The sequence below is a fragment of the Oncorhynchus mykiss genome, chromosome 22, assembly GCF_057628025.1.
Source record: "Oncorhynchus mykiss isolate SJ-2025 chromosome 22, ASM5762802v1, whole genome shotgun sequence".
Lineage (NCBI taxonomy): Eukaryota > Metazoa > Chordata > Actinopteri > Salmoniformes > Salmonidae > Oncorhynchus > Oncorhynchus mykiss.
This window is the reverse complement of record NC_143043.1, coordinates 20,842,293-20,867,487: the sequence shown is the minus strand read 5'-3', so window position 1 is coordinate 20,867,487 and position 25,195 is coordinate 20,842,293. Positions and strand designations below refer to the sequence as shown.

At 39.8% G+C, this 25,195-nt stretch overlaps 2 protein-coding genes across 5 annotated transcripts in view; one reads left to right on the top strand and one right to left on the bottom strand.

The window, feature by feature from the left end:
- LOC110501539 (acid-sensing ion channel 4-A) overlaps positions 1–5,406 on the top strand; it is a 156,077-nt gene extending 150,671 nt beyond the window's left edge. The window contains exons 6-11 of one of the 3 annotated variants that reach the window (XM_021579184.3): positions 78–231; positions 752–843; positions 1,082–1,161; positions 1,648–1,755; positions 2,073–2,226; positions 2,465–5,406. In XM_021579184.3, the coding sequence (XP_021434859.1) occupies positions 78–231; positions 752–843; positions 1,082–1,161; positions 1,648–1,755; positions 2,073–2,204 (566 nt within the window). In that variant the 3' untranslated portion in view covers positions 2,205–2,226; positions 2,465–5,406. Of the gene's footprint in view, positions 1–77; positions 232–751; positions 844–1,081; positions 1,162–1,647; positions 1,756–2,072; positions 2,294–2,464 lie in introns of those variants that run through there. The other 2 variants (XM_021579186.3, XM_021579185.3) reach the window with 2 other exon arrangements.
- Positions 5,407–6,880: 1,474 nt separating this feature from the next.
- LOC110501537 (chondroitin-polymerizing factor, non-catalytic subunit) lies at positions 6,881–24,955 on the bottom strand. 2 transcript variants are annotated; one of them, XM_021579182.3, is made up of 4 exons: positions 24,210–24,955; positions 22,000–22,564; positions 14,865–15,047; positions 6,881–14,126 (listed from the first exon to the last, which is right to left on the bottom strand). In XM_021579182.3, exons 1-4 carry the CDS (start codon positions 24,497–24,499, stop codon positions 12,864–12,866), a joined length of 2,301 nt encoding a protein of 766 aa, XP_021434857.3. In that variant the 5' UTR covers positions 24,500–24,955; the 3' UTR covers positions 6,881–12,863. The 2 variants fall into 2 exon arrangements, with proteins under 2 accessions (XP_021434857.3, XP_021434858.3); XM_021579183.3 differs by having other exon boundaries at positions 24,680–24,950.
- Between the last annotated feature and the right edge of the window lie 240 nt (positions 24,956–25,195).

The window sequence follows — 25,195 nt, the reverse complement described above, 5'->3', positions numbered from 1 at the left end:
CCAGTCTATTACATTCTGCTCTGTGTTCCAAGCTGTGTCCCAGACCCAGGCTAAAACACTTTGCTCTGTGTTCCCAGCCCTTCTCCAGAAGAGCACTGGGGACAGCTGTCCCTGTGAGACACCATGTAACCTGACCCGCTACGGCAAGGAACTCTCCATGGTCAAGATCCCCAGCAAGGGCTCCGCTCGCTACCTGTCCAGGAAGTACGACAAGTCTGAGGAGTATATCAGGTAGAACTGACGTGATTACTTACATTACTGTGACCTGGAAAAGATCCGTGCTAGAAAATTGAGACACCCTCAGGGGTTGGCTACACATCATGTGTGTCTCAAATGGCAACCTATTCATAGATACTATATAATATAGTGCACTACTTTTGACTTGAACCCTATGGGCCCTGGTCAGAAGAAGGGCATTAGGGTTCCATTAGAGACTCAGCCCATGCTTCTCATGTTCCCTGCCAGTGCTGTTAAAATCTTAAAGTTCCCATAATCTGTGAATTATTAACTTGATTCATTTGAATTTGAATTGAAAGTGCCATCATGACAATTTATAACAACCACAAAAATGACATGGTACAGTATATATTTTGTATATATTATCCTGGTAATATTATAGTGCTGTGGTTGAGGTAAAAAGGAAAGTGCAATTTTGTATGTTCCATAATGACACTTTACTATTGGTTATAACAACGTAGACTAAACATATGCAGTTATCATTTAATATTGTTCTCATTTTCTCCATCTCTAGAGACAACTTTCTGGTGTTGGATATCTTCTTTGAGGCTCTTAACTATGAAACAATTGAACAAAAGAAAGCGTACGATGTTGCAGGTTTACTAGGTGAGTTTTTCTTTTCTACTATGACCCCTTTCTCTCTCGCTCTTGCTTTATTCAAAGATAATAATAATTGGGGTTTCATGTGGTTTAAGATAAGTCTGAATATGGAAACTGCCTGGCACTGGTTCTTTGGCTCTAGTAATAAATTGAATTTTCAGACAATGGTTTTCAAATATGAGTGAATGAGTAATTATTGGCATCACCTAAAATCCTTCTTAATATTACATTTCTTCCTTTTCAGGTGACATTGGAGGCCAGATGGGCTTGTTCATTGGAGCCAGTATTTTGTCCATTTTAGAAATATTGGATTATGTTTACGAGGTACATTGTCTAGCCTTATAATATGTGTATATGCATGAAGCTCACAAGAGGTGACACAAATTTGGGGTTGCAAAATTCCCACGTTTTCCAGAAATTCTGGTTGGAGAATTCTGCATTTTCTGCCTATTCCCACCTGATTCCAACTGGGATTCCTGGAATAACTGCATATTTTGGGAAAGTAATTTTACAACCCTACACACATTTCAGCTGGTCTTGCTCTATAAACACCAAGGACTTTGTTCTAAAATGTCTGCCTCAATCAGTGTTAGTGGCACTTTGACATTTTAAACTGTTACGCGCGGACTAGCGCTACTATTACTGCTAATGTGTCAGTTATGAGTGTGAAGGATTTCACTTGTGTCATATGAGGCTAATGATATGGAAAATCGCTCGCTGAGCTCTGGGACATGCCAGATGTGCTGATGGAGTGAACTCCTGACTCTGCTTGCACTCTTCCATCCCTCCCTCCATCCTGCCTCCACCCAGGTGATAAAGCACAGGCTGCAGCGTCTGCTGAGGCCACAGAAGGATGAGAAGAAACAACAAACGGCCACTGTTGCCACTGTGGATCTGCAAGATATGAAAGCCAATAAGGTGAGTGGTTTGCTTGTGGAGGGCAGGCATGTTGCATCAGGCAGTTTGTAGGCCTACGCATCTCTGTGCATGCAGGGAGAGCCCAAAGGGGAATGAGCCTCCTGAAATGGGGTTGTTCAGTTCTCTCTGGCCCCATACCACTCGATTTGTGTAACTGATGTACAACACATTTGGCACAATGGTTGTAAATCGATATATTTATAACCATTATCACTCTCAATCTTTATATCACTACAAGCTACTGTATATCACTGCACATCTTTCAGGGAGATCAGTTTAATCTCTTGTTAAAAATATTGTTTTATCCCATTGTACAGGATTACATCCCCCCAGAGGCAACTTCAATTCCCAGGTCCCTCTCTCATGAGGAACAAATTTACTCCTTGAGTCCATATAAAATCATCCAAAATCATCAATTTTCCATAGACGTAAAAAAATTATCTACATGAAATATCTACCATTACATCAAAGGTATTATCATTTTGGTTTATTCAAAAGCAATATCGTTTGGTTTATTGAGCCAACACACTGTACATAATTTAGGGTTGGTTTTCCAGACAAAGATTAAACCTAGCCCAAGACTAAAAAGCTTGCTCAATGGAGAATCTCCATTGAACGTGCTTCTTCGTCCAAGACAAATCTTAATCTGTGTCTGGGAAACTCACCCATTTAGTATATCTTATCACATTGTGGTCTTTGTGGCAACCAGGAGTCCAGTGACATGACCAGAAGTCACCCAGAAGGAGCCTACGCCAATACGATTCTACCAAATCACCATCTCCCCCACCACCAAGGACAGCCACATGGAATGTTTGAGGACTTTGCCTGCTAGACCCAGTGGCCATCTTTCCACCCTGATGACAATAAAATGACAATAAAATATGTCCTCTCAGACCCTGGGACCTCAGTTCTATACCTTTCTTGCTGTCACCAGTGGAAAAAGCTACAGCCAAAGTCGAACACCAAACCTGTGCTGCTAATAGACCACTTGTATGTAAGCACAGATTGGACCCCACAGTACTGTCCGGCTGGAGACGCCCACCTTCGATCCCTATTCTGGTTATTTTGGTACATGGTCACCACATGGGAACAAGACAAGGACTGCATGTCATCTTGAGCGATCTTGATATACTCACCTCCAATATCTTGATGTATGTACCACTCTTAATCTTGTTTCCGCCAAACTATTTGTCAATAAGTTCTCACTTACTATTTTGAATCATATCATTGTAAATGATGTAATTATTTACTGAGATATTATAATTTCCACTTTATATTGTATACAAGATGAGACTCGATAAGACAAGTGGTCATATTCAATCTAACCATTATATAGAGATATCAGCAAACAAAATCAGAGAAGATATTACACTGATCTTTTAGCGAGTTAAACCCCTACTACACTTACTTTGATGATAGGGCCCGTACTATATACACACACTGTGTCTCGTTTATAGTAAAGGTGTGTTAGAGAGTAGTATTATATATGTACTGTACATGGTTCCAACCTGAGTACAAAGAGAAAGCACTGTTTTAAATGGATAATGATTCATTTAATATATAACTAATACAAATGTTGGTAATTTATTGATATATTTTAGAGAATATTATTTTTTAAATAATATGATTGTAGCTTCTTCTTGCTTATTAGTGAAACCAGTCGGAAAGGTGATGATTGGAATTGCATTGCTCCAGGCCATGAATATATTTTTCAGATTTACTGACTTGGGTAAAGGTGAAGTTCTTACAGCAATTACGGTGTCCAAATTAGGACAGTACTCAAAGGTAAGGAATAACAACAAGCGTGACATGGATGAATCATTTGGGCATTCTGCAAATGTTGTGGTCATTTCAATGACAAAGTCCTAATTAAGGTTGCTTAAGGTTATACGGTGCCTGCGAAAGTATTCGGCCCCCTTGAACTTTGCGACCTTCTGCCACATTTCAGGATTCAAACATAAAGATATAAAACTGTTTTTTTTTTGTGAAGAATCAACAACAAGTGGGACACAATCATGAAGTGGAACGACATTTATTGGATATTTCAAACTTTTTTAACAAATCAAAAACTGAAAAATTGGGCGTGCAAAATTATTCAGCCCCTTTACTTTCAGTGCAGCAAACTCTCTCCAGAAGTTCAGTGAGGATCTCTGAATGATCCAATGTTGACCTAAATGACTAATTATGATAAATACAATCCACCTGTGTGTAATCAAGTCTCCGTATAAATGCACCTGCACTGTGATAGTCCCAGAGGTCCGTTAAAAGCGCATCGAGCATCAAAATCCCTGTTGGAAGTAAACTGACTTCCAAAATAATTGTTTTATGTCTCCTGCACACTCTCTTGGCTTAAATAATGAATTTGATAAAGAAAAAGCTGATCTAGGACTAAACTGCTGTCAACTCTCCTAAATGAAACAGTCTCCGTGAAAGACCTATCAAAGACTTTTGAGTACTATCTGACAATCCACTGTGGGTTTAAGACCTCCACCATTTTGTTGGATTTTGCTGGGTTATTTATTTTTACCTCGCATTACAGCGTATATGATCACATAAATAGATGTCAAGATGTTATCAACTATTTCTTAATCATTTGGTTTGTGATCTTAATATTGGTAACCATACTGTAGTCGAGTGCTCTGAGCTGTGCTTTGTTAGACAAGTCCACAATGAAATTACACATTCATCAGCGTAGAGAATCCACTGTTGCCCATGTCAAGTAATCATGGGTTTTAAACATGGCTTTTAAGTATTCATAATCATGTGTCACTATGACATTTTCAAAGGTTCCCAATCACAGTCTCTGATGGCATCCTGTACTGGCTCTGCATACAAACTTTCTCCTCGGTCATCACTAACACTATCCTCCCCACTAAAGACAGGCCACACACACAGATGAGATGCTGTACAAGGGTGAATGTGGGGTCAAAACGCAATCTTGATGTCACTTGTTACAGTTATCTATAGGCGGTCAAGTATTTATAGATCCAGAAAAGCCTAACCAGTCTGTCTCTACAGCGAAATGTATTTGTTATGTGTATAGCATACATGTACGGCCTGTCTGAGAATGTGTCCATGGAATTCAGAAAAAAATTGGTATGTAATATTACAACTAGTATGGGCAAATTACAACAACACCTGTGAATATTACTGTGGAACTAAATGGTTGCTGTAGAGCTGACCTTGCCTGATTCCCCCCTTGACAACAATCTGAACATTTTACAATTTCTAAATTTGCCACTCTGCTTGTTCTTTCACTTCATTTCTCTACTCTGCTTGTTCAGTTCCACAATGTTCTGTTTCGCAAATACTGTTTGCATATTGTATATTCACACAATCAAAATTAAGTTTTCAGTAATAAGTTTGTGTTTTGCGACTTGGTCTCATCATGATCTGAATGTTCCACATATGACAGAAATCGGTCATAGAGTGAGATGGCAATGAAGCATGCATCGTTACACTGTTGAGGGTTCAAGAATGGATCAGAGCAATTCTATTAAACAGTATGGCATCAATGGAAATTCTATAAGATTCACAGGAAAACGCTGAATACATTTTGTACAGAAGTCTGCTATTGTGACTGTTTCTTCTGTTGGAACACATTTTATAAATGTTATGGTAAGTACAAATATTAAAGTTTAGATTGGTAAATGAAATGCCTCCTATATGATCTATTGTTAATTCACTTATTTTGTTCTTGCTTTGTTCTTGAGCTCTAAGGAGCTTGGCTGTCAGGTATTTTAAAAATTTACATTTGCCGTTTGGAACGCAAACCTCGAGTTTGAATTCTTCAGACGAACTGTTCCCTGTGGGAGGAGAAAGTCCAACAATCTATGTAAAATGGAGTGCAAAATAATTACATACAATTTGCTCCCAGTTGCACTATAGTTAGGTGGTTTCACAGCATGCCTGAGGGTAATATGTATGAGGCCCTTACATCTTCGATACATATCATTTAGCATTTTTCACTGTTTCTTCCCAAACAAACTTAAAATAACATTTTTGTCCTATAGACAAAGTATTCTGACCAAAAATACTGTATACATGCAAAGTGCAACAATTTCACTGAGTTACAGTTCATATAAGGAAATCGGTCAATTTAAATAAATTAATCAGGCCCGAATCTATGGATTTCACATGACTGGGCAGGGGCACAACCATGGATGGGCCTGGGAGGGCGTAAGCCCACCCACTGGGGAGCCAGGCCAAGCCAATCAGAATCAGTTTTTCCCCACAAAAGGGCTCTTATTACAGACAGAAATCCTCCTCAGTTTCATCAGTTGTCTGGGTGGCTGGTCTCAAACGATCCTGCAGGTGAAGAAGCCAGATGTGGAGGTCCTGGGCTGGTGTGGTTACATGTGGTCTGTGGTGAGTTGGATATGCTGCAAAATTCTCTAAAATTACATTGGAGGTGGCTTATGGTAGAGAAATTAACATTAAATTCTCTGACAATAGCTCTGGTGGATATTCCTGCAGTCAGAATGACAATTGCACACTCCCTCAAAACTTGAGACAACTGTGGCATTGTGTTGGGACAAAACTGCACATTTTGGTGGCCTTTTATTGTCCCCAGCGCAAGGTGCACCTGTGCAATGATCATGCTGTTTAATCATTTTCTTGATATGCCACGTCTGTCAAGTGGATGGATAATCTTGGCAAAGGAGAAATGCACACTAACAGGGATGTAAACAAATTTGTGCACAAAATTTGAGAGAAATAACCTTTTTGTGCGTATGGAAATTTCAGGGATCTTTTACTTCAGCTCATGAAACATGGGACTAACACTTTACATGTTGCATTTATAATTTTGTTCAGTATAAATAGGAAAGATAAGATATACAGAATATGCTAATATATACAGAATATACCAAATATAATATAGTGTATTGGCTTTGAAACTTGTGCAGTTTTGAACATATAAGTAACTTGGTCTTTCTCCTGTTTGATTAACATCTGACATTTGACCATGGCTGAATGATTGTGCTCTTTTGCTGACACCTAAAGGACAACATTAGCTTTGCTGACTCCACTGCATCCCAAATGGAATGCTCCGCTCACCATTTCTACTGTACATGCTAGTTCATTACCAAACCACACTTAAAAAAAAGGAACTAAGACAAAAATGTTCACACTTTAGTTGTTTATTCCATCATTACAATAATTCACAGTTCATTGAGGATTTCAGTACACCATTGAGTCTTGTATCTACACAATAGTGATGTACTCAGTAATATGACATGGAACATGTAACAGAAGATTTACCAATGATTATTTCATTTTCCATTTGTAGGTTGGAAGTGTCCTGCGGTTGTTTGTTTTGTAACGGATGTCCTATAGACAGACGGGGGGGGGGGGACATAATTTACAGCTTGTGCTGTACACAGGACCTTTTTAATATAGGTCTGGACAGACTTGGGGCAGCTGCTTTATGGGAAGGATATGGATTGAATTTCCAAGTGGTCACTGTTTCTCAATTAGATTAATAATGAGTTAGGTTAACACTACCATTAGAAACATACACTGGACACTTCAAACGACTGAATCCAATACTTACACTGGTAGTAAACAGAGAATAGTCAACAGTGTAAAATGCAAAGCAGGAAATGTCGATTACGCCATCGCCTCACCTAAACAAAGCTACTAACTGAAGATTTGTCATAACAATTAGATGACATACCATTGCATTGTTTAATAGTCCTTCCAGATTGGCTCAAAGGGCATCCTAGAGTGGGCATTATTTGCCTTTTTAAAATGGGTGGTTCGAGCCCTAAATGCCAATTGGCTGGCAGCCGTGGTATATCACGGGTATGACAAAAATGATTTTTTTTAATGATGTTTGTAACCAGTTTATAATAGCAATAAGGCACCTGTTTGTGGTATATGGCCAATATACCACAGCTAAGGGCTGTATCCAAGCACTCCACAAGTCATGGTATATTGGCCATATACCACACCCCCTCATGACTTATTGCTTAAATAACACATGCTATATTTGCGCGGTAGAATTCAATGGCAATAGCTCATTTTTACATGTTTTTTTAGTTGCTTTTGAAAGCAAAAGTCAAATTGAAAACAGTATTGGTATTGTTGAATTCGATTTTCATAATAACAAGCTAGGACTGATTGGTTTGGTTAGCTAAACTAGCAAGTCTGTTTGGTGACCATGGCAACTGGCCATCTAGTAAACTTGCTAGCTACTTCAGTGGATGTTGAACACATTTCTACAGGCAAATTAACACCTTTCTAGCAACAAATGTGTTAAATTATAGCCATGGTATAAAAGGGATAATCAACTCAGGGCTCTATGCATTCTCTGGAAAATAATGCAACTCCGTGGAAGGTCACACCGCATAGCCCCTCGTGGATTATCCCTAACATATTATATGTACACACATCAGATACAAGGGAAACAATGGAAATCTCTATTTGAGCTTCGTCATTCTGAATTTGCATAATGTATTGTAATCTCAAATGGTCTCTAGCAAAATAGACATGCATATTTTGGATGCAATTGCAAAACCTCCTGGAAAATCATATACAGTGCTTTCAGAAAGTATTCATGCACCTAAAATGATTCCACATTTTCTTGTGTTAGACTGAATTCAAAATGTAATAATTTATTTGAAATGAAATACAGAAATATCTCAATTACATAAGTATTCACACCCCTGAGTCAATACTTTGTAGAAGCTCCTTTGGCAGTGATTACAGCTGTGAGTCTTTCTGGATAAGTCTCTGAGAGCTTTCCACACCTGGATTTTGCAAAATGTTTCCATTATTCTTTTCAATATTCTTCAAGCTCTGTCAAATTGGTTGTTGTTCATTGCTAGACAACAATTTTCATTGTTAAATCTACTTTTTTGGGTTGTCTAAGTAAATAAACTAACTCAGCAACTAAGGAACATTCCCTGTCTTCTTGGTAAGCAACTCCAGCGTAAATTTGGCCTTGTGTTTTAGGTTATTGTCCTGCTGAAAGGTGAATTAATCTCCCAGTGTCTGGTGGAAAGCAGACTGAACCAGGTTTTCCTCTAGGATTTTGCCTGTACTTAGCTCCATTCCATTTCTTTTTTATCCAGAAACACTCCCCAGTCCTTAACAATTACAAGCACACCCATAACATGATGCGGCCAACACTATGCTTGAAAATATGGATGGTGGTACTCAATAATGTGCTTTATTGGATTTGCCCCAAACATGACACTTTGTATTCAGGACAAAAAGTGAATTGCTTTGCCACATTTTTTGCAGTATTACTTTAGTGCCTTATTACAAACAGGATGCCTGTTTTGGAATAGTTTTTTTCTGTACAGGTTTCCTTTCACTCAATTAGGCTAGTATTGGGGAGTAACTACAATTGTTGATCCATCCTTAGTTTTTCCTATCACAGCCATTTTAAAGTCACCATTGGCTTCATGGTGAAATCCCTTAGCAGTTTCCTTCCCCTCCAGCAACTGAGTTAGGAAGGATGGCTGTATCTTTCGAGTGTATTGATACACCATCCAAAGTGTAATTAGCGAGGCATTGGAAAACCTCCCACATCTTTGTGGTTGAATCTGTGTTTGAAATTCACTACTCGACTGAGGGAAGTTACATATAATTCATTGTATGTGTGGGGTACAGAGATGAGGTAGCATTCAAAAATTATGTTAAACACTATTATTGCACACAGAATGAGTCCATGCAACTTATGTGATTCGTTAAGCACATTTTTACTCCTGAACGTATCTATGCTTGCCATAACAAAGGGGTTGAATACTTATTGACTTTTCATTTTTTATTCCTTTCTAAAATGTTCTACAAACCAAATTCCACATTGACTTTATGGGGTATATTGTGTGTAGATCAGTTACACAAAAGTAAAAGGGTGTGAATCCTTTCTGAAGGCACTGTACATGTAAAATCTAGATTTACAAGGGCATTTGGTTGTTTCTTTTTAGTATGTATTCATTTCATGGTAGATTCAGTGTCCATAGTGTTTCTTTCAGTATAATACAATACAAATCAAATCTTTAAAATGTAGTGTATTCATTTATACACAAAACAGTAATGTCAGTAAAGTCTTAAAAAAAGGTACTGTAGACTCAGCGAAAGGACATAGATGCACAAAGTCAACAACATAGTGGGTCAACTTCCGCAACAAATAAGAGCGTTGAAGCGCGAGGCTAAACTTCTCAGCAGTTTCAGTCCCGTACGAACCCATACACACGCGCAGATACGGTGTGTGACTGTACGAGAACAAAATATTGCGTCTCATCGCAACATCTGCGCTGCTGCTCGTTGCAACGTCATTTCACTGTCTACCTTCAATGTAGGCCATGTCACATTCAGTGTTACAAAGGATATTGGCTTGGTATAAGCTTTATAAATATAACTTTAGAACATATTCTCAATTTGCAACATGTCAAACAAATAAAATCCCTGTCCTTGAATGGACAGTTAGAATTTGTTCATATATATACAGTATTGCACATATTTTACTTCTCAGGTTACTGGTACCTGCTGCACCCACTCAAAAGGCCTCTGTTTGCACAATACTGAGTGGAAATTGCAGTGTACAGCTATTTGCTCGATGCCAAACTATTACATATTGAGGGCTACAATGTGGTACCATGGAAATGTATATATACACAATAATTATAATAATAATTGTGATTATTATTATTATAACTTGGCAGAAATGTTGCAGGGAAATGTCAATATCAATGGGATTTCAAACTATGTACAGTTGAAGTCGGAAGTTTACATTCACTCAGGTTGGAGTCATTAAAACTCGTTTTACAACCACTCTACAAATGTCTTATCAAACTGTAGTTTTGGCAAGTTTGTTAGGACACTTTGTGCATGACACAAGTCATTTTTCCAACAATTGTTTACAGGCAGATTATTTCACTTATAATTCACTGTATCACAATTCCAGTGGGTCAGAAGTTCACATACACTAAGTTCACTGTGCCTTTAAACAGCTTGGAAAATTCCAGAAAATGGTGTCATGGCTTTAGAAGCTTCTAATAGGCTAATTGACATAAGTTGAATCAATTGGAGGTGTACCTGTGGATGTATTTCAAGCTCTACCTTCAAACTCAGTGCCTCTTTGCTTGACATCATGGGAAAATCAAAAGAAATCAGCCAAGACCTCAGAAGAAGTTTTGTAGACCTCCACAAGTCTGGTTGTGCTACAGAATTGCCATACAACCGCCCGACTACGGTTTTACTGCTCCAAAAACGCCATAAAAATGCCCGACTATGGTTTGCAACTGCACATGGAGACAAAGATTGTACTTTTTGGAGAAATGTTCTCTGGCCCGATGAAACAAAAATAGAACTGTTTGGTCATAATGACCATCGTTATGTTTGGAGGAAAAAGGGGAGGCTTGCAAGCTGAAGAACACCATCCCAACCGTGAAGCACCGGGGAGGCAGAATCATGTTGTGGGGGTGCTTTGTTGCAGGGGGTCGGTCTGGTGCACTTCACAAAATAGAGTGCATCATGAGGAAAAAAAAGTATGTGGATATCTTGAAGCAACATCTTAAGACATCAGGTCAGGAAGTTAAAGCTTGGTCACAAATGGGTCTTCCAAATGGACAATTACCCCAAGTATACTCCCAAAGTTGTGGCAAAATGGCTAAAGGAATTACAAAGTCAAGGTATTGGAGTGGCCATCACAAAGCCTTGACCTCAACCCTATAGAACATTTGTGGGCAGAATTGAAAAAGCGTGTGCGAGCAAGGAGGCCTACAAACCTGACTCAGTTACACCAGCTCTGTAGGCCAAAATTTACACAACTTATTGTGGGAAGCTTGTGGAAGGCTACCCAAAAAGTTTGACTCAAGTTAAACAACTTAGAAGCAACACTACCAAATACTGCATGTAAACTTCTGACCCACTGGGAATGTGATGACAGAAATGAAAGCTGAAAAAAAATCACTACTATTATTCTGACATTTCACATTCTTAAAATAAAGTGGTGATCCTAACTTACCTAAGACAGGGAATTTTTACTAGGATTAAATGTCAGGAATTGTGAAAAACTGAGTTGAAATGCTAAGGTGTGTAAACTTCCGACTTCAACTGTATGTCTTCAGGTATATTCCGATGCAATAGAAATTTAATAGCATTCATGTTACAACGTTGACTACCAACGTATACATTACAAACCACAATCCTGATTGCCCTCAATAACTACATTCTTAAAATGCAACTGCTTTCAAATTGCTACTTTAATATATTGAGATGACATTTTAGTGTGGTACATACTGAAACCGTGTATTCAGAGGGGTGAAATGTTTAGTGTGTTGCAGATAGAAATGTAACAGATAAAGATGACACGATTTCCTATTCTAAATAACAGACAATCATATACTTTTTATTTGATTTTTTAAAGAATGTGTAATGCTGCAACCTCCTAAAGAGACCCTACTCGTTTTCTACCTCACCTACGGGGACCTACAGTACCGACACATAATGTCCAATCCTCTTAACCTAACAGTAATCTCACGGTGCATCTGATTACGTCAGTGCCATAAAGCTTTCTACCGTTTAACATCTTTGACTAGAGTGAATCTATATTTCAGATGCCAGCTTACACATTAAAATATGAACTGTGTAGTGTGGAAATATGAGGCCTCAAATATTGATAAATGTGTACATGTAAATCTACTTATTTTGCTTGATGTGACAAGGGACATGAAAATACAAGAGGACCGACAGACATTAAAAGGCACACATATTGAGATGTGCTTTAGTAGTGATTACTAAACTGCAAAGGACCAAGTATCAAAAGCTGTGCAGGTTAAAAGCCATACCCTTGAGAGCAACATCAAATGTATGTAGAACTTTTCTAATATATTAAAAAAATATTGATATAGGCATCCCTGCATGACCACCAAATCAAAGGTTTAAAATACTTTCAATGTTCAAAACCACCCCATTTGGTTCCAACATGGTTTTTTGTATTCAGTAAAAAAAAAAATGTTTAGGAATGTACTGCACTAGTTTTAAAACAGACATGCACACAATCACACGCACGCAAACACACAAACATGCACACACACATTCACATACACCCAATCACACACACATTCAAGGTGAAGTTTCTAAGCGAGGTGTGATCAAGTGCTATTTCCTTGCTCTTGTTCAAATAACAGCATGGCGAGCTGGGAACGGGCTCCCAGGCCATCCAAGTTGCTCTGAACACACCTGTGGTAGATGTCCTCACTGAGCCGAGGGTTACAGGCCTGGTAGTGGTACTTCTGGTGCAAGGCTGGCTCCACAGCCCTGAACACATGCAGGGTTGAGTACCTGACAAACATATCGTAGATATCCAAGGTCTCCAGGATCTCCTCGTTCTCCTGCACGTCGGAGGCCATGCGTGTGCGCGTCGCCATGTAGTCAGTGTTGTAGAAGCACGCCTCCTCGAACGAACTGCGGTCAAAGTGTCCGGCGTCCTTGACCAGGTCTACTGCGGGTGGGGGCTCCTGGTTATGGAAGGCAATGTCTGGGTTGTAGTCCTGGAAGTGGATTGGGAAGAACACCTGCCAGTTGTTGATGGAGTTCATGCGGCAACGGTTGAGGAACTCTGAGTTGACGTTGGTGTTGACGTTGGTGATGAAGAACAGAGTGTCTACTGGGTGCTTCTTCGAGATGATGTCCATGAATTTGATTTGAGAGGGGGTTTCGGTCTTGACACTTATCCACGGGATCTTCACTGTTGGATACTTGCGTTCGTAGGCATTGATCTGGGTTTTAACACTGGCGAAGATGTCATTCTGGTTGACCTGCTGGGCCTCAAATGGGTCGTAGATGAACAGGAAAGTCAAGATGGCGTTTTCACTGGTCTCAAACGAATTTGCGGCCAACACTTCAAGAAAATGGTTGACGTAATCTCGATCCTGAACGTTCAGCGGTAAGATGATGTGAACTCTGGTGGCCTCTGTGACATAAGGCATGGGGATGATCTCGATGCGACTCAGGGGACGCACCAGGTGGACCCTCTTGGTGATGGAGCTACTGTGACCTTTCTGGTTGACTACCTCCAGCTGCAGGTCCAGGGTGTACTCCATGCCTCGAGTGGGGTCGAAGCGCCGGTAGCCATTGATCAGCTGCTGCTTCTTCAAGTGGAGGACAGGCTTGTACTTCTTGTTCAGCTCCCCCATGGCTATCTCGATGACGTCGGCCACGTCCAAACGATCAATACCGCGCATTTCACACTTGGGGAAGCCGTCGATGCACGAATACACCTGTTCCTCCGTGAAGTAGTCCCATCGAAGGACCTCGAAGCGAGACTTGGGCTCAAAGGGTGGATTGATCCCAATGGGCCACTGGGCGCTCCGGTTGCCATCATAAGCCACTTCACTCACATTCTTTATCTCCGTCTGTGGATACAGATGTAAAGAAATAAAATACCTCTGTAAAATCAAAAGCTGACCGTGAGTATGCACACTAATAACTTGATATTGAACTGATTATGGCAATAGGCCGAGTATGGCATTAGTCATGTAAACTCCTCACTCTGCTTATCTTAATCAAAGTAAGCATACGTCGATTAAAACACAAAGGTTACAGCCGTGTATTTGATCTGTGCATAAACAACGCAAGCGTTCTTCTTTCGCGCGAGTGAAGTGAGTTCGGAAAAACTGAAAGTATGCATCTTAGAAATAGTTTTCACATACAAACGTTGTATATCCAAACTCAGAATCAAACAGGCTTCACAAAACTAACATGGTCGCTTGATTTTGATTGGCGATTTTCTGCATTCATCAAATGATTTCAGATGTGCCCTTGTAAACAGGATTATTAGGGAAATAGTAATTCTTGCAAAGCATGTACATTATTAAAATCAAACTTTTATATTAATCTGACTATTCACAATATTCTATTATCACAATAATTGTGTTCATGTAACTGTACTCAGTGATACTGTATGGCTACAATTAAATGCTGCTTATGTTCAACCAAGACAGCTGAGTCATTCACAAAACAAACATTACCGAACAGTACTGAAATAAATAAGCCTTCAGCGCTTGTTCAATTAAAACAGACAGGGAGACAGACTACAGTCAGTGTTCACTGAACAGAGGATGTTTTGTGGTGTTCAGGTTGACTGTTTTTACCTGCAGCTTCTCAATCTCATCGTATGTCCTCTGCAGTTCGATCTCAGTGAAGTGCTTGTGTAGTCTATACATCTGCTCAGGGTCAGACACCGGGTGGACAGTCAAGGCATTTTTAAACTGCATATTGTCCTCCTTACTCGGATCTGAGTTCTTGCCCATCTCGTAATGGTAGTACTGCAGCCCCTGAAAACAAAGATCGACACACATTTAGCAAAGTGGGAATTGGGTGAAAACAAAAAGACTGAGTTATACATTTTGGGGCTGTATTTCAACAAACCTAATGCAATGTAAATCTTAGTGCTGGCGGTAGCGCTAAAGGTCTAAGGGTGTGTCAGAAATATTTGAGCTATTTTCACAGTTGGAATTATGGGCGCAGTAGCTGGCGGTGGCGAGAAAGGGCTGGGTTTTGATGAATAAATAAGTTGTAGGTGTGTTGAGGCCAATCAGAACATGCTCCAGGGCTAAATATGTGGTTGCTTCAAGTTGTGTATATTTCTGGTCTTTTACTCCAATTTGAATGTTAGTCCGTTATAGCCTAGTTTGTTAAATAGCCTACAGAATTTTTTTTAAATGTAGGCCTAACCTATCTTTGCTAAATATCTTGAACGTATTTGTAGTCCACATTGTTCTATGTAATTGCAAGAGTTCAACACTGTTTAACATAGCATTCACACCGATATAGGGGTTAGGCCTACTGTAAATTATGTTATTTCTGCCGTGTCTGAGCCATGGACATGCCAAACAAGATTAAAGTCACTATTGATATTGCTGGGGTAAAAAAATTATAATTATAATCAAAACTAAACAACTTGTTTTAAATAGGCTGTTAAAATATAGTACATACACCAGACAATGTAGACTATGGTAGGTTTTACACACATCCAAACTTTTCACAGGAGCCAATATAAAGAGAAAGAGAGGAATGTCCACTCCGTTACAGGCTACTGCTCCTAAATATAATGTTTTATAAAAATCATGCAAGGATCATACAGATCGCATTTGCACATCTCCAGGAATAGCAGACAGCTTCTAAATTGCATTGCATGTGAGCCATGGATGTTCTCAACCATAAAGTTGAGGTTTTTAATCAAATGAAATGGAAAACAAGCCATTATTACAGGAAGATAACGTAAATGTTTCTAAATAAGGAGGGTCACCGGCATCATCTCATATCTTGTTCCTGATGGGCACATGGACACATGTACATAGAGGGGGTTTAACGCACAATAAAAATAATAATGGGAGCTGGCTGAAATAATTATCAAAAGGTGATGTCTGCTCACTGTTTTGCTGCTCCCAAACTTGATCTTTTAGTAATGCTTTGGGGATTCATATTTATTTCAAAACAGTCTCACGAGCCAAATCCTTTTTCCATAGGCTGCTACTTGGCGAATGCATTGGGTAGGACAAAAAAAACACAGCCTTCATTGGGGAGGGGACGCTATGTTTGGTTTTGAATCTAATTAAACTAAATGGGAAAGAACATTATAATCATTTTAACCCCCTTTATCTCCCAAATTTCATGATCTTGTCTCATCGCTGTGACTCCCCAACGGGCTCAGGAGAGGCCAAGGTTGAGTCATACATCCTATAAAACAAGACCCACCAAGCTTAACACCCACTCGCTTAACCCGGAAGCCAGCTGCACCATTGTGTCGGAGTACACGCTATTCAACTGACGACTGAAGTCAGCCTGCTGGCGCCCGGCCCCAACAAGGAGTCGCTAGAGCGTGATGAGACAAGTAAAGCCCCCCCAGCCAAACCCTCCCCTAACCCGGACGACGCTGGGCCAAACCCTCCCCTAACCCGGACGACGCTGGGCCAAACCCTCCCCTAACCCGGACGACGCTGGGCCAATTGTGCACCGCCCTATGGGACTCCCGGTCAAACCCCAGGCTGCAGTTACGCCGCAACACCGCGATGCAGTGCCTTAGACTGCTGCGCCACTTGGGAGGCCAGTTTTCATTTGATGTTTTAACCTTAACAAGGGCCCCAGGAACAGTGGAAGCAAAATAGCCCCATAACAGCAAAGATCCACCACCATATTTTACAGTAGGTGTGGGGTTCTTTTCTGCTCATGCATTCTCATTTCACGTAACAAAATAGTGTTGTCACAATACCAGATTTTTTGACTTACTCTATACCATCATGATACTTGATACCAAAACAATACTATGGCAAAAAAGGCAAATTAGCAAAAGTCATAGAATGGCACATGTTCCAGACAAATAAAATCAGCTACTGCTCTGTTCAATCGTTAGGCATCTTTTGAGTTCAATATCATTACATTTGAAATATGATGTTAAATAAATTCTGAGATTGCCATGTCTGCATTAATGAATCAATTATACACTAAAACTATTCATTTGACTCTAACTACTTAATAACATAATGGTAATCATTTATTTGAGTGGTAAATCTCTATTGATAAACTGTGTGAATCAAGAAGTAACCCAGGGCTATTAACAATACAGGTGAATGCATATTAAATAGGAGTGTGTGCATGCATTGAGTTTTTGAGCTTGTTTGCACTGATTTCATGGGGCTACAGATTACAAACAAACAATCTGTGTCCCTTCCATTTGGGACTTATTTTATTGTACTGATCAACAACATTCTCATAGAAGTAGAAATGTATTACTTTATAAAAAGTGCCCTCTCTCTGAAAGACCCAGTAATGAGGTCATTCACAAGGCACATTCCCACAGTCAGTTGAGACCGGTGATGGGAAGGATGTGACACAGACAAAAGTAGGCCATCTTTAGACGTGAGGGAGAAACATTTAACTGAATTAAAAGTGTTTATGTGTCAATCAGCTTTGAAATCAGCATATTTTGATTTTGGCTCGCATTATCATAAACAAAGTACTAGGGTAGTGAATTGATGTTCACTTATGCTATAAGCTAGCAAGGAAAGTTAGCCTAAAAAAAGCTGGAAGCTACCGGTATCTTCTTGCATTGTAAAGTGTTCTAGACTGTATGGACATTGTTTTGCGAACAGTAAATACGTTTCTACATATTGCATTATTCAAGTGTGTTAAATTCTATGCAGTATGAGTGGGGAGCTAATATAATGTAGACTAGACTCCCAGTGCTCACACTATATGGGCACATTGGCTGTGCTGCTAGAAAGACAGACCTGATCCTCTCAATCAGTATACGACATAATTGAAGAGTGCAGTCAGTAAGAACAGACGAAGGATATCAAGTATCTGGAAGGATTTTATAAAAAGGCTGTGTCGTTATCGTCGCACGGTGAGGTGTTGAAAACAAGGGTGTGAATCTTGACCCCTAACTTTTTGATTTCAAAAAAGCATACGTTTTTAAACAAAACCATTCTCTGAGCAATTGTATTCGTATAAAATAAAATTTCCCAATTTGTTTAGCATACAATATAGCTCAGCATTTGAATTATTTATTTTATACAGTAATTTCTGCTAACCTTTATCAAGGGTGGCAATAAGTTTGGACCCCGCAGTATTTCTAATAATTTAAGAATATTTCTGGTAATTTTTTAAAAGATCCCTTTTCCATCTGTTTGACCAGAAATCAAAACCCTTGCCTGTTAATAATATTTAGGATAGAAAATGGTTGAAAAAAAGAATGTGCCTTAATTAAAAAAAAAAAAAGATATATATATACAGTGCCTTGCGAAAGTATTCGGCCCCTTGAACTTTGCGACCTTTTGCCACATTTCAGGCTTCAAACATAAAGATATAAAACTGTATTTTTTTTGTGAAGAATCAACAACAAGTGGGACACAATCATGAAGTGGAACGACATTTATTGGATATTTCAAACTTTTTTAACAAATCAAAAACTGAAAAATTGGGCGTGCAAAATTATTCAGCCCCCTTAAGTTAATACTTTGTAGCGCCACCTTGTGCTGCGATTACAGCTGTAAGTCGCTTGGGGTATGTCTCTATCAGTTTTGCACATCGAGAGACTGACATTTTTTCCCATTCCTCCTTGCAAAACAGCTCGAGCTCAGTGAGGTTGGATGGAGAGCATTTGTGAACAGCAGTTTTCAGTTCTTTCCACAGATTCTCAATTGGATTCAGGTCTGGACTTTGACTTGGCCATTCTAACACCTGGATATGTTTATTTTTGAACCATTCCATTGTAGATTTTGCTTTATGTTTTGGATCATTGTCTTGTTGGAAGACAAATCTCCGTCCCAGTCTCAGGTCTTTTGCAGACTCCATCAGGTTTTCTTCCAGAATGGTCCTGTATTTGGCTCCATCTATCTTCCCATCAATTTTAACCATCTTCCCTGTCCCTGCTGAAGAAAAGCAGGCCCAAACCATGATGCTGCCACCACCACGTTTGACAGTGGGGATGGTGTGTTCAGCTGTGTTGCTTTTACGCCAAACATAACGTTTTGCATTGTTGCCAAAAAGTTCAATTTTGGTTTCATCTGACCAGAGCACCTTCTTCCACATGTTTGGTGTGTCTCCCAGGTGCCTTGTGGCAAACTTTAAATGACACTTTTTATGGATATCTTTAAGAAATGGCTTTCTTCTTGCCACTCTTCCATAAAGGCCAGATTTGTGCAATATACGACTGATTGTTGTCCTATGGACAGAGTCTCCCACCTCAGCTGTAGATCTCTGCAGTTCATCCAGAGTGATCATGGGCCTCTTGGCTGCATCTCTGATCAGTCTTCTCCTTGAATGAGCTGAAAGTTTAGAGGGACGGACAGGTCTTGGTAGATTTGCAGTGGTCTGATACTCCTTCCATTTCAATATTATATTTTGCACAGTGCTCCTTGGGATTTTTAAAGCTTGGGAAATCTTTTTGTATCCAAATCCGGCTTTAAACTTCTTCACAACAGTATCTCGGACCTGCCTGGTGTGTTCCTTGTTCTTCATGATGCTCTCTGCGCTTTTGACGGACCTCTGAGACTATCACAGTGCAGGTGCATTTATACGGAGACTTGATTACACACAGGTGGATTGTATTTATCATCATTAGTCATTTAGGTCAACATTGGATCATTCAGAGATCCTCACTGAACTTCTGGAGAGAGTTTGCTGCACTGAAAGTAAAGGGGCTGAATAATTTTGCACGCCCAATTTTTCAGTTTTTGATTTGTTAAAAAAGTTTGAAATATCCAATAAATGTCCTTCCACTTCATGATTGTGTCCCACTTGTTGTTGATTCTTCACAAAAAAATACAGTTTTATATCTTTATGTTTGAAGCCTGAAATGTGGCAAAAGGTCGCAAAGTTCAAGGGGGCCGAATACTTTCGCAAGGCACTGTATATATATATGACTTAGCTGACACCAGATTTGACATGAACTTCTATGAACTTTACATGTTGGTTCTCCTGGGTCCTTTTACCTGGACATGCCCTTATTAAAAAAACATTTTGAAATGGCTTCATAGGAACAACACTGCTAGAATGTATGGTGTCAACAACGTAAGAGGAATCAGTGTACGAATAACACCTAAATGACCATAATAAGTAATAAGACTCCACTTAATCTAAAGCGACGACCATTTAGGATAAACACAGTACACACCTTAAGAAGATAACCAATTAGTAAGGGGTCGGAAGAAAAAGTGAATCCGATCTGATCAAGCTATTAAAAGAACAAAGAATTAAGTCGCATGAGGTCACCGACCGTCGGACTGTAAAATGTGTTAACTAAACATCTCAAGAGTTGCAAAGATCTAAAGAACATGTCACTGCTACACATAACTGAGTAACCTTTTTTTAATATACTCTAACGCAGTTCTTTGGAATGTGAGTCACACTTCCAAATAACACTCTCCCGTGTTTTTTTCTTCTGACCTTTCCCCTACTTCTCCCTTCATAGATAGGTCGGTCCCTGCTGGAGTCGTGCTGGCCCTGAGGCATGATGACCAACCATGCAGAATTGAAACAGGCCCTCTGTTTCTGTTCCACTACAGACTCTTAAACAAAATGTTTTCCTGCTCAAATGCCAGACCACAGGAGAGAAAATGGTATAGAAGTTAACATACCACAGAGAAAGGTTTAGGCGCACTCAAACTGCCTTGAATTAACTACTCATTATGTAAAAAGGTTCTAAAATAGTATTGTTATAGAATGGTGTAGTGTAGGAACAAATTCTGGTGTAATGTGAAAGGGCAACACTATGAGCCAAAAAGGGTAACATATACAAATAAATTAAATCAGTTTAGTTAGTTTAATGGTACACAGTCTTTAAACTGTCACTTGGACAAGCGGTGTGACTGTGACAGGACTCCACTGGGGCACTGACTGTCAGTGCAGAACAGGAGAAGCAAAGCTCCCTTTCACAGCAGAGAGGACCATCAGGGGTCACAGTGTGAAGAGAAAGACAGCCAGCCAGACAACTCTCTGTCTCTATAGAACATGCAGTGTTAAAACACTTATGGATGTTATAACTATGTTATAGCACTACTACGGTGCAACATGCCTTATTCTATAGATATCACTATTATCATTTGTATTTATTTATTTCAAGACAAATGTGGATTGGAAATAAAGTGTTTGAACATGAGGCTGGTGGATCTTGAAAGATGGATCTTATGTTGATGTTGCAGTATACCGTCGTCAATATTTGCTATATTGTGTGTGTGTGTGTGTGTGTGTGTGTGTGTGTGTGTCCAGCTTTCACCGAGCAGGAACCAGCCTATTACACTAACGGATTGAGTTACATGTTAGAGGGCCGTGTAAAGTTTATGAGGCCTCATAAAGTCAGGCTCCGTTTCATCTTTTTGGGGGAGTGGCCAGTGAAAGACAGTTGACTTAGGGTTTCAACTCAGAGCACATCTGAGCCAAATGCATATGTAAAATACTTAAATGTCCACTTTGTGACTATTCCATTTGTTCCATTGTACTGGATGAACTAAATCAAGTGTCGCTCAAGTATTTAACATACGTATTCAACCCAGGTCTGGTACGTTGACACAAGAAACATTCACTTCCTGACAAACACTTGGGGCTGCTTTCTCAGACACAGATTAAGCCTAGTCATGGACAAAACAAAAACACTTAGAATAGAGAATCACTTAAGAATGCATCTTAGTCTAGGACTAGGCCTAATCTCTTGGACAAAGGGATCATAAACCCATAGAACTCTCACCATTGCAACTTAATTGTACAAGACCATAATACATAACCTACCTCATGCTCATCCACACAGTTGGTGTTGGCATAATCAATGATGCATCTGCCCAGCCACTCGTCAGGCCTGGCGCTCAGGATGTCATTCCTACAGTTCTCCAGGAAGGGTTTGAGCCGGAGCAACAGGGTACGGGACAGAATGTATCCAAACCCACCGTAGCAGTACCTCCCCTCCATCTCCCCACCTATAAACTCCTCAGGGCTGCCCATGTAAAGCTCCCGGTCCATGCTCAGGTGAGCCACCAGCTGTTTGATCCGGTCTGCCTCGGTGTAGGTGTCGTCCTGGGCCAGATAGAACCAGTCATACTCATGGACATAGTGCTCCAAGATGTACTTGATGGTCTGGAACATGTTCCATATGAGCCTCTCGTCCCCATGGGTGACCACGAACATGCCGTGGGGCACTTTGCGGTTGCGCATGCCGGTGAAGAAGACGACAGTGTCCAGGTGGTGGCTGAGGGTGCGGTTCACGGCCACTCCCAATGTGTTGATGGTGCTTTTGGACGTCAGGATCCCTACGAAGAGGCGCTCCCGGATCCCCAGCTCTGTACTGATGTACTTAGCCCTGGAAAACATACACACTCTCATGAAGTGATTGCTGCTATGTTCAATGTGAAAAGTTAAAGCTAGAGAAACAAGTATACAAAAACACAACACGTGTTATTGTCCATATATTTATAGACAGCACAGCAAAGATACTAGTAATTCTATTGCAGCTCAGCATTTCAATGATTTAAAGAATTAACTTTTAAAGTCTTTAAAGTCTTCATTCATCATTGCGAAAGCAATCCTTTCATGCATGTTCTTGTGCTCAACACTTGCAATCATTCACACTGTAGATAAGCCTATCAGTAATTGTTTTGCTATGGTTAATTGAAGTCAAGGTCCAGTGTTCTTCTGGGATATGATTAAGGATTGTCTGTCTTTAAAACCTGGTCATTGGACAGAGTCCAAGATTGAAGAGTCCGTACCAGAGGACGGCCCCGGCGCAGCAGCTCAAAGCTCTATCTCATGCAATGGAGCAACCCGTCTGTGTGATAATAGAAATACAAACGCATCTACCCAGTACATCTCGTTTACTGGCTAGCTGTCCATGAGGAGTAGGGGCAAAAAAAATCCTATAACCCCATGAAATGACTTAAAACTAAAAATACCTGTTTTTTTTTACATTTTATTCAGATCAAACCAAATAGTGTTACACGGACACTGTTATGAAGGTCATGATGAGAAAACATCCTTGCATATTTTGTCTAATAACATTTAGGCAGTTCTTTGTGTTGCAAGGCTGAGCTCGTAGAGGTGGTTCTCTTCAAGCTGTAGCCAAAGATAGAATCCAGTGGCAGAAAGTTGTTACAGCCTTTATGTCCCACCAGGGACCCAGAGGACTAAGTAAATCAGTCATGTTACAGCACAGAATAAAGTTGGAAAATAACATTGTTTAGTTATAGTTACTCCTAAGCCATCGTTATTTGCCCAAATACTGCTGAAAATAAATTCATGGTAGAGGGTAAATACACCAGAACAACTTGGCTGTGCATGCTACACAAGGTCAGTCAAGCACATGGTTCAAAGTTCAAAGCAAGCCATTCTTAGGATATTCTTCCACATACAGTAGGTAGACTATATCAATAAAAAAAATGAATAGTTTGTTATGGCGAAAAATACTGTGTCTCCTCTGGTAGCTGGAGACTGAATGCCACAGATAGGGTGAAGGATGTAAAAATTAGTTCTACATTTCAGGAATGTTGGCCTTTCAAATATATTTTTGTTTTTGTGGGCACAATAACAGCCTACTCCAATACTGACTGATTTCCAATGTGATATTACATGTCATTGTGCTAATTTCCTACATAAAAAAAGCATATTGTTCATAAATTGCTGTCTGATGTTGTTTAAGTGTGCTTGACATCTAATAGGTGTAGGAGTTAAAGACACTGCAAACCAATTGAAAAACGGATAAAGATGGGGAAACAACCATGCCTAATTAACCTAGGCTCACATACTGCTGAAGGACAATTGGCAATATTGTAACGAGTTTTCCTGGGGAAAACTGGTAACATAGCCTAATATCCATGCTGAAGATATCGGGGGCAATAATGGCAGACATCACAGTCAACTGGAAAAACAAGATCTAGGCTACACTGTTGTGGCATGTTTATAATAATACATTTCACCTATTCCGGTTTCAACCATGATCTTTGAATCCTTACCGAAAAAGTTTATTTGGTTTGCTTTGTTGGACTGGTTTATATGGCACTATTCTTGGCTCAAAATCTTCCTCGGCGTCCACATCTTTGACCGTCGATATCGAATTGGGTCTCCTTGCTCCTTTTGAATTCCCATCTTGGGACAAACTTATTTCTTCACTCGCTTTCCCGTTGAGGAAACAAGACTCCTCCACCCAATTCACACTAAGTAAACTTAAGGTAAATCCCAATGAAATACCGATAATAACCGGCCCGATCGGCCTCAGCAGAGAAATAAACATTGAGAATCTCATTCTCAACGTTGACTATGTAGGCCCCTTTCTACAGCCTAATTTAGTCGCGTTTGATAATTATGTACATCAAACCAAATACAAAATATTAGTAGCTGGCTATATTAAAAAATACCATCCTTCGCTACTAAAAACATGTAGGCCTACGTAGCCTCTTCCATAAAATTAAAGCAGGATTCTTACGTGTCAATGGTCTCTAGCTCCACCCCAATGAAACACAACCGTCAGAGATGCATAAACGCAGGCGTTTCCAGGACCCTTTCAGTATGCTACTGAATCACATAATTTGTTAAATAAAACCAATCAACCTCGCCCATGGGCAAATAGATCACAATACTGCGGCCTACATAAATGTTGGTTTAAATAAAGAGCTATAGAAAAGAAAATCCTCTCTTCAGCTGAAAAGCCTATTAGAGGTGCGTTGCCACACTAGAGGGCAACCTAGAGTCACATTCAATCAACCACAAAGTCCAGATTTGCGGGTTAAAACCAAACATATATTTTTACTATAAAGTCACGATACATGATTAATGTGTGAAATAAATCAAATATTTCGCTCCAAGACTGTTCATAAAAGAATATGTTTTTGACTTGACCTGGAGACCTTGGCCTGGGTTTAAGTAGGGCCTCAGGTGTCACAGGAATACATATACAGTGCCTTCAGAAAGTATTCATACTCCTTGACTTATTCCACATTTT